Below are 18247 nucleotides of genomic sequence, written 5' to 3'. Positions count from 1 at the left end.
GATCGACTGAGGATTGGTGGGGAGAATGCTTGAACTTGCATGCTGCAACAGCAGGGTAAATCAACGGACGATTTGACAAGGTATGAAATATTGATACGGATTAGGACTTAGCCTTCAACATTCCCTGCAATCTATCAGCCTTGTGTGGGTGGAAAATAATTCAGCTGATGCCAACGCAATCTCATCCGATCTCCATCGTATCCAACGAAAAGTAGGTTCAAGAAGATTTAAGTATATATTGCATGTCTTCACTTCCAACACGAACGGGCGTTGATAGTGGCAGATAAATATCAGAAACCAGCAGATTGATGGCTTTCTGAGTGAGTTTCATAAGAGACTATATTTTCGGTGTCTCACGGGTAGTTGCTGGATCATAGAGTTCAAGAAAAGCCGCGAGTATACATCGGCATTCTGCACATGTGCAGCGACGCGACGTACTCTGTAGGAAGCACGATGGCGACAATCACATGGTTCGGCAGAAGATTCCTTCTAAAGTTAGGAATGCGAAAGCAGGAAGGAAGTAAATGGGTCAATGTTGGTGTTGGTGTTGGTCGTTGCTTACGGGGTTGAGGGGATCTTTCTCTGATGTGGGCTAGCTCGATGAGAAATTTAGTCTGATAAGACAATGCGCTAACCCCAATCAGGAAATTAGCTTGTAGGACGGCAATCCACTCTGATTTCGGAACATTTCATCTACTCAATTAACACCAGGTAAATTTACACTTCGATTTTGATCTGATGAAAATCTCCATCTGAATTCAATACACATCTCTAGTTTCCACCCACTAGACCAAAAGCCCTCTTAATAACGCTAGCCCTGAGTTCTAATTGCTACAATACGCGTCGTGATAGCCGAGCTAGCATTCATATCAGAGGGTACGTGGGTTGATTGAGCGACATATACGTCTAGAATACATTTTTTGAATCCTACCAAGCTGTAGATTTATCTTTTGACATTCATGCTCAAGCCCTCTTCTGGCCAATTGGCCATTCCATGTAAGCCTCTACAACTTCTTCCTATATAATTCTCCGCCGCATGCTCTAAGCTTAGCAGCCGCTTGCTCTGGGGTGATATCTCTTTGTGGTTCGGCCATTAATTCATATCCGACCAAGAACTTTCTCACGGTTGCGCTTCTAAGAAGAGGAGGATAGAAATGCATATGCAAATAAGAAGCATTGATCTCCTCCTCAGTACCTTCCAAGGGAGCCTGGTGAATGCCAGAGCCTACGTCGGTTAGCCAAAAATTTCAGCTCCACAAAAGAAGAAATAGTGGGAGGGGTATATGCAAATACTCAAAAGAAAATGAATGCACAATGAGAGTTGAGGGTACTCACTGTAAGGAAAGCTAGTCTCGAACAAATTATCATATCTTCTCGTGACTTCCGCAACAGCCTCCGCAAATCCCAATTTTTCTGCATCGTTCAAATCAACCAGACCTCTTTTATGTGTCTTGCTAATGATCATAACCTCAAATGGCCAGGTTGCCCACCATGGACAAACTACCAAGAAGGTCTCGTTCTGGAATACGATTCTTTCTTCCTTTTCCATCTCAAGCTTGACATAATCTTCCAATAAATGTCGACCAGAATTTTCCTGGCGATATTTGAGGAGATTAACGAGTTCAGAAGCGGGCTCTTCGGGTAATCCGGTTGTAGTCCATATTTGTCCATGAGGATGGGGATTCGAACAACCCATTGCGGCACCTTTATTCTCGAAGATTTGCATCCATTTGTACTGTTGATTTGGAGCTCCAATATTATGGCCTGAGGGTGCAAGGGTAGTAGGTTGAGCGACACTTGCCAGGGGTGAGGAAGGAGACAAATGTGCGGCGTAGATCTCTGTCCATGTTTGTATGACGGGGAGAATCTGAGCAGGAGTGAGGTCTGCGAGCGTGAGGTTGTGCGAAGGAGAGAATGTTAGAACATAGCATTTTCCTGTAACGGGCTCCGCGCGTAGGAGAGTGTTCGAGAGATCTGAATGTTTACATCATTTGTTAGATGCCGTCTTGGTATATGGAAAGAAGGGTGTAGTATCCAAATTAGGAGATGGGAGGACTGAACAGTAGGAGGGCAAGACGACAAACGGACCTTTTGATTCCCCATCCTGCGCATACTCAGCCTGAACCTCCTTGACTGCACTGTAGTCATTCACAAAAACGAAAGTGTCTTTATACTGTGGGTTAGAATCTCCCTGCGCGCGTTTATTTCCTGGACATAAGTAACACTATAAGATACATTAGTCTGCGGTATCTAACTCGGGAATATCTTCGGCATACCGCAGCATCATATTCTGGAAGTGTAATCTTCGAAGCCGCTTCTTGCTGTCCTCTTCCATATATGTTAGTTTTTATCCGGGGCGAATTCTCATGTTTTCAGAAAGATTCCAAAACTTACTGCCATGGTCTCTTGGTACGATGAGGGGAGACAAGAAGCCAAGTACCCCGCAATGGGTTAAATCTCCTGTGCGAGATGTCGTCTAGGATCTTTTCTGGCATATTTCTTTTGGGATTTCAAGGTAACGCCAAAATATGTACAGATTCGAAGTTGCAAAAAGAAGTTTTCGATTTTCTTTCCAATGAAAAAATTCAAAATAAATAAATACCTACTAGGTAGTAATCTTACCTATGTGGTTCCTTCCAAGTTTTTTTCCTATTTCGACCTTCCACTTTTGGTTGCTCGTGATGTTACTCCGCAAAATCGAATGAAATGGCGGGGCTTAACTTTGTTCGGTTGTTTATCCGCGAAGTGGGGTAATGAGGATTTCAGAGACTCAGATGAAGGCAAATTACTTTTGGGCAACCACGACAAAATTCTCTTAGTATATCATGATTCATGAGGCTCTAGATGAGTCTGGGAGGATGCGATGCGGTAAGATGATAAAGCAGTTGATATATGTTTTGTTTGTATGAGTAAGCACTTAGCAAGGTATGTTCTACGTATATCATGATGGGAATAGATCACTGGTGGAAGTGAATGAGAAAATATATGAACATGTGTAGCGTGTTGATGTGAAAGTGTGGTGAATGTCCATGGAGCGTGGTGGAAGGATGGTAAAATGGATACGAGGATATTGATGAATGAGATGTTCTTTGCCATAATGAACGAATAATGAGCTTTCAATACAATTGAGGATGGGTCTGACGATTTTCCCTAGAAGGGTGCTTAAGCGAGTATTCCACATTTCATCCCTTCATCCTCGAATGATAACGATAGGTAATGCATGTTCGACCAATCATTGCTCCAACGTGTGATCCACCAAGCCACCATTTGACTCCACTTACTGTACCTCGCACCAACCACCTCTTATTTTCTTTCCGTTTCTTGACCTCCCACTCGACCTCCATACGACCTACTCTCGGCTCGGCTCCCATCCATTATCCATTTGCTGTCTCTAACGTATGTAAACATCGTAAAATTGAGGCAACGAAAGGCTAGAAGCGATCACCTGCATATTCGGTCGTATGCAATCGAGGCACCATGATGACGACTGCGAGAGTGAAAAGTGGAAGAATGAACAAGTAAAAAGTGCTGCAGTGAGATTTTACCTAACAGCCTCAAGACCCTCTTCCTATCCATTCATCCAATACCCAATACCCAACACTCACCACTCCCCTCTACCAAGTAAGCAGAATTCCACTGAAAGTCCAACATGTTCTCCACTGCCACTCAGCCTCTTATCCCACTCTGTCACCTGTCAATTTCTTATTCAACCGCTTTGCAGATTCTTTTGACAACAGTTGGTAGGCCACAAAAAATCTCCATGGTTCATTTGATTCAGCCAAACTACCCAGCTACACGGAATAGCCCCCAAAATAGACATGGCTGCAATGATCTGGCAAGGTTAAAATTCCGGGATCTTACTTTCCAAGAGTAAACAAACATTTTATTAACATGCCATTCTGGAAAAAAAAAGATCGGTCCTGCAAAGAAGGTGGCAATCCGTTGTACGGAAGAATTTCCCGAAGGAAAAAGACATGAACGGCATGGTCTTCTTGCTCCGATATCATGTAGTGATATGCGAAATCCATCCTCGTTATTCTCGTCATCCAAAGGATTGCATTGGGTTTATAGATCCGCTTGCCAAGATGCATATCATTTTCTGTTAGACGATAGTATGCAAGGATCGTATATCGCATGCTAAGATGTTTAGTCAAGGATAGGTACAACATGCACAGTAAAATGTGTTGTTCTATTATTGAGGCTCACGGTTTTTCTTTTTCTTTTCCCGCGTTGCTCTTCTAGAAAATTGCCCTGCCTCGCCTGCTCTAGTGTCAGTAAGACGAAAGATAGATCTTCCATTTCTTTCTCAAATCACAACATAGCCCCTGTGCTAATCCATGTACTACCCTTCGATTTTATTATCTCATCCCTTGGCCCTGTATCTTTGCCATTTCACGAAGTTGATATTCAAAGTGGATTTGTCAAGGTAACGTGGTGTATTTGTAGGTTCGTAATGTCTAGGGTCCCCTAGCTCTTTTCCATTTTGAGATCTTTCTGTCAGAACAATATCGTCTGGACTTTTCGCTCGTTTTACTTGTCTCTCTTGTTGTTCAACTAGTCCTCGTGGGCTTCCTGCACCGCTTCGGAATTCTTTTAAGGTTACCTTGGCAATTATATGGCTGTGAAGTTTGTTAATTGACTTTTTGATTGGTCGCAAATCGCCTCAATTGGACTTTTCCGAACCTTCAGCCTTAGAGCTGACGCACCTTGGTTGTATATTATAGTCAGGCACATCAACTAAATACACCTACCTGCAGTCAATCGTTCCTGAACCACGTAACCGTCGTCTCTTTATCTCCGCTCGTTGAAAAAGATCTCAGCATTATTGCTGTTGTCTACACTATTGTCATTATACATCGACAGGACGGTATTTCACAATGGTATCCAATTCTGGGATCGGTGTACTAATAGCGGGATTGATTGGGGTTGTACAAGGACAGTATCTGAATACAACCGCGGCGATTGTAACTCCAATAACACCAGAGGGACAAGAACATTATTCAACGTGCGAACCAAAGACTGTCACTATCACGTCTCCTGGAGGTGGATATGGGTCATGTTCCACACAAACTGTTACATCAACCCAAGTATCTGTATCGACAACTACATGTTGGGAGACAACTACAATTGAGTGAGTTCCAGCCGGCAGAAGCAGAGTGAAGATATTCTAAACGCGGTCTAGCAAACCAACCACAATTGTCTCAATATCTACATCTACAGCATATCAGAATCAAACCGTGAGCGATCTTCTATTTGGACATTGGGATAATCATTGACTGGGAGGTAGACTACAAAAACAATAACCTCAGAAATTGGAGGTGGTTATGGGCCTGGAACTACAGTGAGTTGGGCGCATAGTGGAGCACATAGAAGGACGTTCAGTTGACTAGAAAAAGGTTACAGAGACTGTTACTCTGACCGCGAGCTCCACCCCAAGTGGTGGATATCCATATGGAGGAAGTACTGTGAGTGGATCTGATTCGAGAAGTCAAGCAAACGATTTATTGATGGATTCTAGATCACGGAGACAGTCACTCAGAATCAGACTGTAAGTCTTAGGTTGACTTCTAATCAACGATAAAGCTCGGCTGCTTACACAAGTTAGATAACTAAAACCGTCGGTGGTTATCAAACTGCGAACCAAACTGTATGATCCTCCAGCATCATCACCAACAGGATACGGGCTGATATACAATAGATTACGGAGAAAACTACCGAGACAGAATCTTTCACGACAACGTGAGTATCTCAAATTATCTTATTGATCAATCAATTTCAATGTCTGGATCACTCTCAAAATTCAGCAGAGGTAGAATATTCCAGAGTTTTTGATTCTTGGATTGTAGTTCAATCGAAGATTCTATTTCAATGTCTGAAACAATTCCAATATCTGGAAGGGGCTGGATGCCCTAAAAAATTTGATTGCTGGACTGCAGTCTGGACTATCGGACATCCTACCGAAGAATCACAATTATGAGATATCTATAACTCGTTGCACAAAGGCTCAATATTAGAAACTTCGCTAATATTTGGCTCCAGTGCTCCCAGTATCATTTCAGCGATTACGACTTTGACGGATGTTATCACAGTGGTATGTATTCTAGGACTTAGTTCAAAGTCATGAGCTGATATTGAAAATAAATAGACCAACATATCTACAGCTAGCTTTACCGAAACTGATCTTGTCACAACAGTAATTAGCTCTGAGATTTCCTAATTTACCCGTACTAATTCTCATGCTAGACTAAAAATTACAATTTCACTGCTACTCAGCTAGATCGCACAACTCAAACTGACACCATCACCGATGAGGAGACCACAACGACTTTCGTTTGGCAGACCACCATATTGACAGATGTGATCACGACTTCAATCCCATATACGACCACTTTGATTAATAGTTATGGATATCCAATTACAATAACTAAGTATAGTACCCTGACCACCACTGAGAGATATACTTCTAGTTTTACTACCACGACCACCCAGGATCATACAACTACAAAACTTAAGACGGTAACAACAATATGCACCGAGTTTGTTCCTGTATTCATAACCAAAACGATAAGTGGGTCTCTCACGACGATCACATCGTATTCCGCAACGACTTTCACTTCACTCATCACGACCGGCACGACAGATTATGAAACTGCCACGGTTACATCAAAAACAACTGATTACGTACCAACAACAATATATCAGCCTTCGACGTATACTACCACGCAAGATGTGACTATTATCTCATCATATCCTGTGACTGTTATTAACAATTACACACTATGGCAAACTACTACGAGAGTCGAGGTATCAACTTATGAGACCACCAGCACGGTCACTTCAACGACTTCAATACCTTTACCCACAACGATTGATGTTTATATCACCACTACCGTGGATCATCTCTTCACATCTGTCTCCACATATACCTTGAATACAAGCTATCCGGTAACTGTTATTTCCGACCACTCTACTACTTACACTCAATATACCACCGAGTATTACACTAGTCGGGAAACAACTACATTTTCTACGACGGAAACGGATACTGAAACGGATTATGTGACCACCACCTCATATGTACCTACTACGACTGTCTCCACATCGTTTGTAACTACCAGTATACCATACACTGTTATATCTTCAACAACTTTGTACATTTACAGCACTCAAATTTCCCTGATTACCTTTACGACTTCCGTACCCATCACAATCACAGATGTTTCGACTTCAATATCAACTGATTATGTGACCACGACCTCATATGTACCTACCACAACCATCTCTACCTCCTTGATTACTACAAGTATACCTTATACCGTCGTTTCCTCAACAACGCTATATATTTACAGCACTGAGACCTCTTTGTTGACTCTCACAACCTCTGTACCTACCACTGTCACGGATATTTCGACTTCAATCTCAACTTCCGTATCAATTTCTGATATTTACGTCTATACGACTATAATTGAAACCTACAGCACGACGGACACTTCCTATATAACCACTTCTTATCCATATACTGTAAGTGAGACAGTCATAAGTGATATAACCCACAGCTTCACGGATTATATTACTACGACAATAATAGATCTATCAACTTACGTCAGTCTTTCTACTCTCACCACGAGTGTCATCGTGCCAACCACTACTACACAAGTTTCCTTGGTCCCAACAACCATTACGGATTCATATTTTTCCACGGCTACAGTTACAAAGACGACTTCATATCCATTTACCGTGATATCCTCAACAACCGAATACAGCTATAGCACTTATACACTGGTTTCAACGTATACAATGACGAGTACAAAGACTACTTCTATTCCATACACCACAACGAAGGAAATTTTGGTACCAACTACTACTACCAAAATTTCCCTTGTTCCAACTACAATCGTCTCTTCGTATTTCTCCACCTCGGTTCTGACAGTTTCCACATCTTATCCTTATACCGTCTATCAAACTATCATTAGTTCAACAACTTACTATTCTACCTCCTATATAAGTACAACTTACACGACAACCCAGGAACTAACTTCGGTATCAACACTCACTACTTCAGTCTGTCTTCCTCTTCAAAGAAACATGTGATCAAGTACTGATTTTCCTCTAGGTGCCCACGACAACAACCGAGACTAGTGTGATAACTAGTACAACTTCGGTAAGTGCCCCTATCACGCAAATTTTCCAGCTTTAGCTAATGAAGATCCAGGTCCCTACTACGACAACGGAAACTAGTGTATATACAAGTATCTCAATCTCAGATATCTACTCAACGTATAGTACTACCTTGACAGAATTGACCACGATCAGCGCCACTTTGACAGAAATCCATCTTTCAACGATCACTGTTTCCACTTCATATCCATATACGGTATATACCACAGTTGTTAGCGATCATACGACCACCTCAACTCAATATGTCCCAACAACATATACGCAGGTTATATCCACGACGCAGTATGTCCCAACAACTTATACATCTTTGGTCACGAGATCTGAAAGTAAGTAGCCATTTTCAAATTATCTAGGCTGTTGACTTACCAAAAAATAGCAAGCACGGCCACAGCAACTGTAACAGATAGTGAGAGTGAGTACCTTTCGAAGTGTGACAGTTGGATATAAGAACTGATTGGAATACAGCAACAACCGCTAGCTACACAACCACTGATTTCCAGAGTGAGTAAACATATCATATGCTTCTGACGTGTACAATGCTGATCCGATTTAGCTACTACCACAACCGCAATATCTAGTAAGTTTAAAGCAACATGAGGCCTTCTGATTTATACTAATCCTGTAGTCGCAACTCTCACCTCGATCGATATCATTACACTTCCTCCCGTTACCCTTACCACTTCAATTTCTGGGACCCCAATCACGATAACAGAGCCTGCATCAACTGTATCTGTTATCAAGACGATCACCTCTGAACTATATATCACGTCACTGATTACCCTTCCCGCAAGTACTGTTACATCGGATGTTTATATTACTACTTCAGGTGAGCCTGGTGCCATTGGTTTTCTAAATTCTGTGCTGATAATTTCTAGTTCCCGGTCCAACAATTACGACGTCGATATCAGGATCTTTGACTACGATCACCTTACCTGGCTCCACCTCCGTCTTGACGGTTTCAGGGCCAACCATAACATCCAATGTTTACATTACCACCTCACGTAAGTGAATGAATATTGTTAGATAGAATTTAGGCTAATTGGTGAAGTTCCTGCCCAAACCATCACCACTTCAATATCAGGATCTTTGACCACTATCACATTGCCTGGTAGTACCTCCGTTTTGACAGTTTCGGGCCCAACGGTAACATCCAATGTTTACGCTACCACCTCACGTAAGTTAATGAACAATGCTAAATAGAGTTCATACTGACTTGGTAAAGTTCCTGCTCAAACCATCACGGCTTCTTTGTCTGGATCGTTAACTACCATCACCTTACCTGGTAGCACCTCAGTCTTGACAGTTTCTGGCCCAACAGTCTCATTATCCGGATCTTTGACGACTGTTACTCTCCCTGCAGTAACATCAATTCAAACAATCCCTGGTCCTACAGTTACAACATCGATATCAGGATCCCTGACAACTATAACCCAGCCAGGTAGTACATCAACTATAATCCTTTCGGGATCAACTATAACCTTACCTGGATCAACAATTCCTGGTCAGACTATAACTCTACCAGCCTCAACAGTTACTCTACCAGGATCGGTTACTACTCTCCCGGGACTGACTACTACCATTCAAGGGTCAACCTTTACGGCTCCAGGGCAGACAATTACTTTGCCTGGGTCGATAACTACTCTCCCTGGATCTGTAACAACTCTTCCCGGTTCAACCATAACTTTGCCTGCATCGAAAACCCCTGGCCAAACCATCACGTTACCAGCCTCAACAGTCACTCTACCAGGATCGGTTACCACACTCCCGGGACAGACTACTACCATTCAAGGATCGACTTTCACAGCCCCAGGACAGACAATCACCTTACCAGGATCAATAACTATTCTCCCTGGATCGGTAACAACCCTTCCTGGTTCAGTCTCAATCTCAACTGTGACTCAATCCATTGCAGGCCCAACAGTGACCCTCACTCAGGCAGGATCAACCGTGATATCAACTCTTCCAGGTTCCGTCAGTATCTATCCAACGACCATAAGTCTCGGCGCAACCTTGACAGGATCAACAGCATATGTGACTGGGCCCGGATCCACTGTAACCGTGACCGAATTGATAACTTGTCCATCGCCTACAAACTCTGGTTCAGTAATTCCTCAAGACTCCAGCTCATCAGCGGTTTTCGGATGCTCACCAGGATACGTTTGTAACCCACCCAAGCCAGATCATTGTGCTTTATGGGCCGATCCTCCTGCTGCAGACTATCTATGTGAAGCAAAATACTGTATTCCATCTCCTAATACAACTGAAGTATACTGGGCACAGAACCAAACTGGGTACTACCCACCATCAGCCGGATATTTCAATCTCAATCCCAATGCGTTTGGTCTCAGCTTTGGAATTTTCATTGAGAAAGTCGTCACCGAAATCATCATTGGTAATGAAGGAACAGAACTTGTCAAGACTTACACTACCGGCGACTGGACATCCCAAACAGATATTTCTCACTACCCAGCTGGAACCCGAACCGGACTTTCTACCTCCGCACTCGCCACACCTTCCGCTCCAGCCCGTCGCGGGCTTCTTCCCCGACTCTTTGCAGGAAAGCGCAAATCAGACACCGCACATCTCAATCTCCTCACCAAAAGGGATGCTACTGTTGTTCCCGCAGTTTGCTACTCCACGTGTAACAATGGCTACGTTGAAGCGCTCAAAGTGGGCAAATCTCCCGCTCTCTGCGATCCCAACTCCGCTTTCGAATCTGATTATGGCGCCTGTACAGCGTGTATTGATGCGAATAGCAACACTGTGAAAGAAACACTGCAAACATACATAGAGCCACAATTTGAACAGTTCTTGGATTTCTGCAGTGCGCAGGCACCACAGAGTGAGGTCGCGGGTAGTACGGAAACCCAGGTTGTGACAAAAACCGCAACCGTTTTACCGGTTGAGGCGAGCAGTAGCACGGTCAAACCAGCTGCTACTACCAGTAGTTCGAGTGCTGCATTAAGCTCCAGTGCTAGTGCAAGCCCGACTGCAAGCGCTACCCCGAGTGTTAGTATTACGAGCCAAATTGCTCCGGTTGATACGTCTTCTGCTTCAACACTGATTTCCACCGACGTCAATTCATCTGGATCTTCTTCAGCGGTCGTTAGCGTCCCGACAGCTTCTGGAAGTGGAAGTAGAAGTGGGGGCGAAAGTGGGACAGGAACTGGGACCGGAACTGGAACCGAAACCGGAACTGGAAGCATATTACCATCCACAACAGCCTCGACTGTCCTCAGTATAAGCACCACAGGCTCAGGATCAGGCTCAGGCTCCAGTACCACGTCAAATTCGGGATCTAGCTCGACATCTAGCTCTGAATCATCCCTCCAATCTCAAACCTCAAGTCCAACTCCTACAACGAAATCGCAAACTAGCTCTTCACCCACCAGCTCTGGATCTGCAAGCCCTTCAGGTACTGGGCCTGCTGAAGGTGCTGGAGCCAAACTGAAGCCTTCAGTGTTCTTCTCATTGATGGCAATGTTACTTGTGGGACTCATGGGCTAGCAGTAATATGATTCCTTTTACTCTGTATTTTATTCTTCGATATTCAGCTTTGGTATTTTATATATTCCCACGACTGGGCGACACGAATGGGCGAAACGAAATGAAACGAAAAGAAGCGAGCGACAGTCATATTTACGTATCATGATCAGTTTTATACCTTATATTTTTTTTTTTTTTTTTTTTTTTTTTTTCATGTCTCAATAAGACATGCTCGACAAAAACACATGATACACACGATCCTTATTTTTAATCATAATCTTGACGAGGGAGAAAATGATACATTACGATCTTTACGAAAATGCGCATACATGCATGGTATGGAAATGCGAAATCACGGTCTTTTAATTCGGTATGAATGATGTATGCATGTATGCATGGAAGGGAAGAAATGGACGGAGGAAGATACCCAATACACTCATTTAATGGCGTTATGTTTGGGTTTTGAAAGGAAAGGAAAGGAGAGAGAATGTGGCGAGTAGATTAGTGAGATTGATGGGTGACTATCTCATCCATCTACTTGTCAAGGGAAGGATAATGTTTGATTATTGATGGGCATTCTTAGGTTGGGATGACACATGGAGGAGGGATTCAAAAGGAGGGAAAGAAAGAAAGGATGATGGAAGGGAATTTGGTGGAAAAGAGGCGACATTCTAGTTCTATTGTATATATACTTGATATTTTGATATCTTTGCTTTGAGTTTTTGAAGCCAAGAATGGACTTGAGAGGGGATGGTGTAAGCTGCGAGTAATTAAGATGGCACAGAAGCAGCGGAAGTAAGTTTCGAACGATTGGAAATGTCATAGCGAATATATCAAAGACAATTCCTCAACTGTATTGATACCTTGCCCATTGCTTAGCCCCACATCTAGATGCGGTTGAGAAAATCCAACGTCACGATTGATTTGAGAAAAATGATTAGGCAAGATTAATGTGTCATTTGGTATACTTTCTACCTCATACATGTCGTATGTATCCCATAAACTCCTATTCCCTTAGATGCATGTCCATTCCATAATTTACACACATAACAAAGCAAATATCCTCAGCCAACCATTACAGTTCCATCTCCCTTTTTCTCCTCATAAAACTCCAAGGTTAACGCCGCCAAGAAACATGGAATGCTACCTCTTTCGTTGACCCAGAATTTGATGTTTTCCATTATCCTTCCAGCAAATTTGCTTTCCGGTCCGCCGCTAACCTTCATTGTTCCTCTTTCGCCATCAAACACGATACTGTTCTCTTCTTCACCAACAGAAGGGTAATAGAAAGATGTTACGCGCATTTTACCATTGGGCATGAATACAGCGTCCCAGCCCAAGAGAGAAGATACACCGTCGCGAAATTCTTGAGATTTCAGACCCCAGACTTTCTTAAGACGATCATTTCGAGTTCGTTCATCCTTGAGTGCGGCTTGAGATTCTGCAACTAGGTCTTGTTGAGTTTGAAGTGTAGATAGAGGAACTGAGGCATCAGGAGGAAGATTGGTGGTCAGTTGAGCGAGGAGATCTGCATTTTCGGCACGGAGGGCGGTGATGGTGGAAAGTTTGATTGCCTCAAAGTCAGAGGTAGGATTGGAACGGAGGGATAGAATACGAGTCTGTGAGTGAGTGGTTGCGACTGTAAGACGTTCTTGTGTGACAGAGAGTTCTTTCTGGAGGAGTTTTTGTGATGTTTGAAGGCTTGTGATAGTATCCTGAAGTTTACGGTTCTTCCTAGTGAGAACTCCAATGCGTTCATTTTCGTCGTTTTCTTCTCGTGGATGTTTGGTACCCGCAAGAGTTGTTGCTGTGTTGGGTTGAGCTGATTCGGCGGTCGTAAGGTCATTTTGGAGAGATTGCACCTCTTGACGATATTCATCTACAATACTCTCGAGCTCTTCAATGCGTTTAATTTTAGCATCATCGACATTATCGCCAGCTCCGAAAGCTTCATCTTCAGCATCGAAAGTCTTAAGCTGCGCTCGCAAATATTCAACTTCCTTGATGGCCAAAGCGCGTTGTCTCTCTAATCGTAAACGAACCTTAGCATCTCCACCGCTGGTACTGCTTCCTGCAGCCGCCTTGACTTTCTCCATCTCTTCGCTCATAGACCTCTTATCATTTTGTAACCCGTCAATAATGTTGTCCCGGTCAAGAACCTCCGACTCCATAGCACCAAGTCGCTCCACTAAAGTAGCAGTTTGCATTCTTTCTTCAACAAGTGCTCTTGCTAGATCTTCCGGGGAATTAAACTCAATATGACCTTCAACATTGCTTTGGTTCTGAAGGTATGCGGTCCATGCTAAACGCTCATCCTCAAGTCTTTGTCTTTGAAGTCTTGCTTCTCCAAGCTCATTCTGTAGATCATCCATAGCCTCAACTTTTCTCTGTAAAGTTCGTTTCTCTTCTTCAACAACCTCCACACTCTTATGTAGTCTCTTGTAATGCTTTAGTTCGGCCGATTGTTCTCGATTCATTGCTTCCAGGTTTCGAATGTGTGTAACTTGCTCGCTCAATTCTCTCTTGATCACCTCCAGTGTATCGGTATCTCCCGTCTGTGCCTTAAGTCGTAGGACTTCAGCCTCAAGTGCTCCATATGATGTATCCTTTTCGGCCAATTGTTGCTGAACATCCTGTAACAAGGCTTCCCTTCGATCGGAATCCTCCTGTAAATCTTGGACGCTGCGTTGTAAGGTCTGATTTCTCGTTTCAAGCTCCGAGATTCTCCTTTCCAATATACGACTCCCCTCCTCGCTCTCAGTTTTCACATCCTCAATTTCTTCTTCCAGGAGACGCTTGCTTTCCTCCATCTCACGCACTCTTTTCTCCAGTGCTATCTTCTCGTTACTTGAATTGTCGCGAAGTTCACTCATCTCTTTAACCAAAGCTTCATATTGCCTCACTGCCTGGTTCCTTTCTCCTTCTGCAATTTGCTTGTGCTTGAAATCCTCTTCAGCTTTACGTGTCGCATCCCGGAGTTCATTTTCATGCCTCAACTTCGCAAGCTCTTCTTCTTGCTTGTGATTATCAATTGTGTATTTCAGCGTCTTCACCTCGGCCTTTAATTCATCCAATTCTTTTCTTCTTTTCTCCACCTCTTGATCCGTCTCGGAGTGAGTTGGCTCTCTTCTAGATTCATCGAGAATGGTTCTGGTTGATTGGCGAAATCGATCTGTTCGCGATGGCGGTCTATGGGTAGACTCCGCGCCTGTCAAAAAGTCGAAACTGGGTTGAGTATTCGATGGTCGTGCGATAGACATCTAATGAATTGTATTCCCGTGAGATAATGCAATTGTGTACAAGTAACATTGCAAGACAAAAAGATCATTTCCTTACCCTAGATTGCGCACGAGGAATAGCACTACCCATACTCATTCTATTACCGCCGCTAGTCGAGGATCTCCTCCTTTGAGAATCTCCCAAACCTTGAGGAGTATGCGCCCTCATCTCTGATACGTACCGCTACCTGCGGGTTTATGTTTTGGCGTTACGTCGATAGTTGTCGCAAACATGAATCTGTGATGCAAGGCTGAGAATGGAGAGGAGATAATATGTATTACATAATCAAGGTACCGGAGAAAACAGAAAATATGGGGAAATGGTTGGCGGGGTGAGGAGTGTTGTAAGTGAATTTTGAGAGATGGTTAGAACATAAGCTAGCACCACGAGTAGATAGGTGTGTGTATGTACATGTACTAGGTAGGTAGGTAGGTAGGTATTTGACGATTTACCATTCATTGTATGTTGTCTCAAAGGATGCTCTTTCAATGATAAAATTGGCTGGAATAGGAACATGAACATTGATTACTTACTCCAATCTATTCCGTCCCTAGGTCGTCAGTTGAATCATGTGACCTTCTCCCTTCTTCCTATGTAGCATCTAGATGCGATGCTGGATAGGACTCTTGACCGGCAATAATAAGTCATCTAGATATATACCTACCTAGGTATGTATTCATGTCACAGCCTCCGAAGCTCTACTTGAATCCTTTGTACGGTGCATGTGCGTGCATATATATTACCAGGTACTAGGTACATACGGAGCACTCTCTTCTCAAAACTCTCACAAGTCTGTTTTTTAACTTTCTTGGACCAAGACTTGTCCAATTGATCTGTACCTGGCTGGCTCTGGCTTGGCTCGGTCTGGCCCCTCCCGCTACTAAGAAGAAACATCAACGCCAACAAAAGACTCAACACGGGGCACCAACTGCTTGCTGACTAAGATTAACTTCGAGAAAGAAAAGGTGGGTTTCCTTGCCCTTGATAGCTCCATACTTTCCCATGGAGATGGAGATTCAACAACGTATTCACATGGCGAAATACAGCCGGTGACACTTTCGCAGCGACTTGCTGCTTCAGAATAATTCTTCCAACAACAAACAAAAGTACTTCACATGGGAGCACATCTCCTTAAAAACCTAACACCATGGCAACCCGAAAGCTCCCTGTACTGGCACAAATCCCTTCCTATTGTTCTATGCTCTGTAGCTAACAGCTCTTTGGCAGGCTCTGAGATCAGCTCTCAGACCAACCAGAGTAGGCTCCTCAGTATCATACGCTCAGGCAAGATGTCCATATCAATTGATTCATCATACTTTCTCTACGACGCACAGCCCTGCCATTGCTTCCAAAGAAACTACAGACTCGCAAACAAAATCCGCACATGAGGACTCCACTGGTCCAGAATCTGCCAGATCTTCCTCGCCTTCCTCTTCTCCATCGTCAAGTTTGGCCAGCGATATTCCAGCCCCGGCAGATTGGGAAGAGAATCCGAACTACAATATCGAGAAGTTCTCAGAACTACCTCATTCTAATTTTGGGGTCAATCAGCACATGGTTATTAATGATGAGTTCAAAGAAGCTTTGAGGCAGATTTTATGGCAATTCAAAGCCCCCATTAGGTATGCATTTGCGTATGGATCCGGCGTCTTCCCTCAATCGAAACATACGAAAGCGAAACCTTCAAGCATTACATCCATCCATTCAAAACCACCCCCAGCAATTATTGAACAACAAGGAGGCACCCCTAAGATGATTGACTTTATATTTGGTGTATCCTACAGTCAACATTGGCATTCCCTGAACTTAAATCAACATCGAGATCATTACTCGGCGCTCGGCTCCCTCGGATCTGGGGCTGTTACTGCTGTGCAAGAAAAATGGGGAGCTGGTGTCTATTTCAATCCATACGTTACGGTCAATGGCACTCTTATTAAATATGGTGTCGTTAATCTGGATACATTGTGTACAGATCTTTCCGAGTGGTCAACACTGTATCTTGCAGGGAGGTTACAGAAGCCTGTTAAAATTCTCCGGGACGACGCAAGAGTCCGTCTTGCGAATCAGGTTAATTTAATCTCTGCATTGCGAACAGCATTGTTACTTTTACCTCCTGAATTTACCGAACAGGAACTGTATGGCACCATTGCAAACATCAGTTACTTGGGCGATCCAAGGATGGTTTTACCGACAGAGGATCCGTCAAAAGTCGCCAATATTGTTGGGAATAACCTTCCTCACTTCCGCCGTCTCTATGCGCCCCTCATTGACAACCTTCCTAATGTCGGCTTTGACGATTCTAAGTGCTCTGATCCAGAATGGGCATCTGATCCATCAACAAATATACGGTTAACTCAAGATATGGATCCAATTCGACGGGGAAACATGGTGAGACGTCTGCCAAAATCATTCCGATCGAAGCTCTACTTCCAATATCAGAAGAAATACCAAATACCTCGACTGGAATTTGATCAAATGATTGAGGCTTCGCGTGATGAAGATGGGACCAGGATTAATAGGAGAGAAGGAGGTGGATTTGAAAGAAGGATTGCTCGAGAACCTCCAGAAGATTTAAGGTCTGAAGTCCGAAGTGTGATCAAGAACACGATTGGGTGGCCTAGTACGAGTCAGAGTTTGAAGGGACCCTTCACAGCTGGATTCCGTCGAACTTGGCGGTATATGAGTGAAAAGATGGCGAAGCATGCAGAAGGGAAAAAGAAATTGGAGGAAGCAAAGGAAAAGAGACAAGATTGAGCATTATGCCAAGATATTGTTTTGATGATGACACGATTAAACGGTGAGCTGTATGCTGTGATGTGTGCTGTAAATAGACCGGGTCTATCGTAGACTCATTACACGGCTCCTTGTAAAGGATTTATTGGAAACCTGGGCTGTTAAACGCTTTTTATGTTGAAGGGCGGCTATGCATGCATATATGCATGTGAAGCATTTGGGAACTGCTAGAAAGGAATTGGATGGTTAAAGGTTGGTGGTATTACTTGCATGCTTTGCATGAGAACCAGGACTTTGAGAAATGGACATTACTACATTAGCAAAAGTTATCCTATACCTTCTCAGTTGTGTCATCTTGTTTCAATATATCGAGCTTCTTTGTATCATGTTATACTCGCCGTTGTTGCACTTTTATGTTTGAGTCGATTGCAATTGGCTTGGCGCTTTCAGCCTCGAATTTCATTACATCCGGCTAGGCCTGACCAGTGTATACTTTTTCGATGTTCTAATCATGCAGCAATATATTATCTATATTCAATGCTATTGTGTGTAATTATTAGACTAGTCACAA

The 18247-nt window shown here is 43.3% G+C and overlaps 4 protein-coding genes across 4 annotated transcripts; 2 read left to right on the top strand and 2 right to left on the bottom strand.

The window, feature by feature from the left end:
- Positions 1 to 1004: 1004 nt before the first annotated feature.
- Bfra_012139 (putative galactose-1-phosphate uridylyltransferase protein) lies at positions 1005 to 3371 on the bottom strand (the record flags this gene model as incomplete). The annotated part of the gene is made up of 6 exons (XM_037342459.1): positions 1005 to 1225; positions 1336 to 1974; positions 2089 to 2224; positions 2277 to 2328; positions 2395 to 2483; positions 3282 to 3371. 6 exons carry the CDS (start codon positions 3369 to 3371, stop codon positions 1005 to 1007), a joined length of 1227 nt encoding a protein of 408 aa, XP_037187756.1.
- A 1506-nt stretch (positions 3372 to 4877) lies between these two features.
- Positions 4878 to 11685, top strand: Bfra_012138 (putative glycoprotein x protein; the record flags this gene model as incomplete). The annotated part of the gene is made up of 19 exons (XM_037342458.1): positions 4878 to 5131; positions 5183 to 5237; positions 5288 to 5341; positions 5397 to 5465; positions 5519 to 5548; positions 5606 to 5647; positions 5699 to 5739; positions 6040 to 6091; positions 6146 to 6193; positions 6244 to 8061; positions 8114 to 8161; positions 8213 to 8504; positions 8555 to 8590; positions 8644 to 8679; positions 8732 to 8755; positions 8804 to 9004; positions 9054 to 9179; positions 9227 to 9352; positions 9401 to 11685. 19 exons carry the CDS (start codon positions 4878 to 4880, stop codon positions 11683 to 11685), a joined length of 5637 nt encoding a protein of 1878 aa, XP_037187755.1.
- A 1043-nt stretch (positions 11686 to 12728) lies between these two features.
- Bfra_012137 (putative spindle assembly checkpoint component mad1 protein) lies at positions 12729 to 15111 on the bottom strand (the record flags this gene model as incomplete). Its single annotated transcript, XM_037342457.1, has 2 exons — positions 12729 to 14924; positions 15001 to 15111. The coding sequence occupies 2 exons, from the start codon at positions 15109 to 15111 to the stop codon at positions 12729 to 12731; spliced, it is 2307 nt and encodes a 768-aa protein (XP_037187754.1).
- A 979-nt stretch (positions 15112 to 16090) lies between these two features.
- Positions 16091 to 17697, top strand: Bfra_012136 (putative mmp37-like protein; the record flags this gene model as incomplete). Its single annotated transcript, XM_037342456.1, has 2 exons — positions 16091 to 16111; positions 16171 to 17697. The coding sequence occupies 2 exons, from the start codon at positions 16091 to 16093 to the stop codon at positions 17695 to 17697; spliced, it is 1548 nt and encodes a 515-aa protein (XP_037187753.1).
- Between the last annotated feature and the right edge of the window lie 550 nt (positions 17698 to 18247).

The sequence above is a fragment of the Botrytis fragariae genome, assembly GCF_013461495.1.
Source record: "Botrytis fragariae strain BVB16 chromosome Unknown tig00000260, whole genome shotgun sequence".
In the NCBI taxonomy this organism is placed as follows: domain Eukaryota; kingdom Fungi; phylum Ascomycota; class Leotiomycetes; order Helotiales; family Sclerotiniaceae; genus Botrytis; species Botrytis fragariae.
The sequence above is the reverse complement of the archived record's forward strand: the minus strand, read 5'-3'. Positions and strand labels throughout refer to the sequence as shown.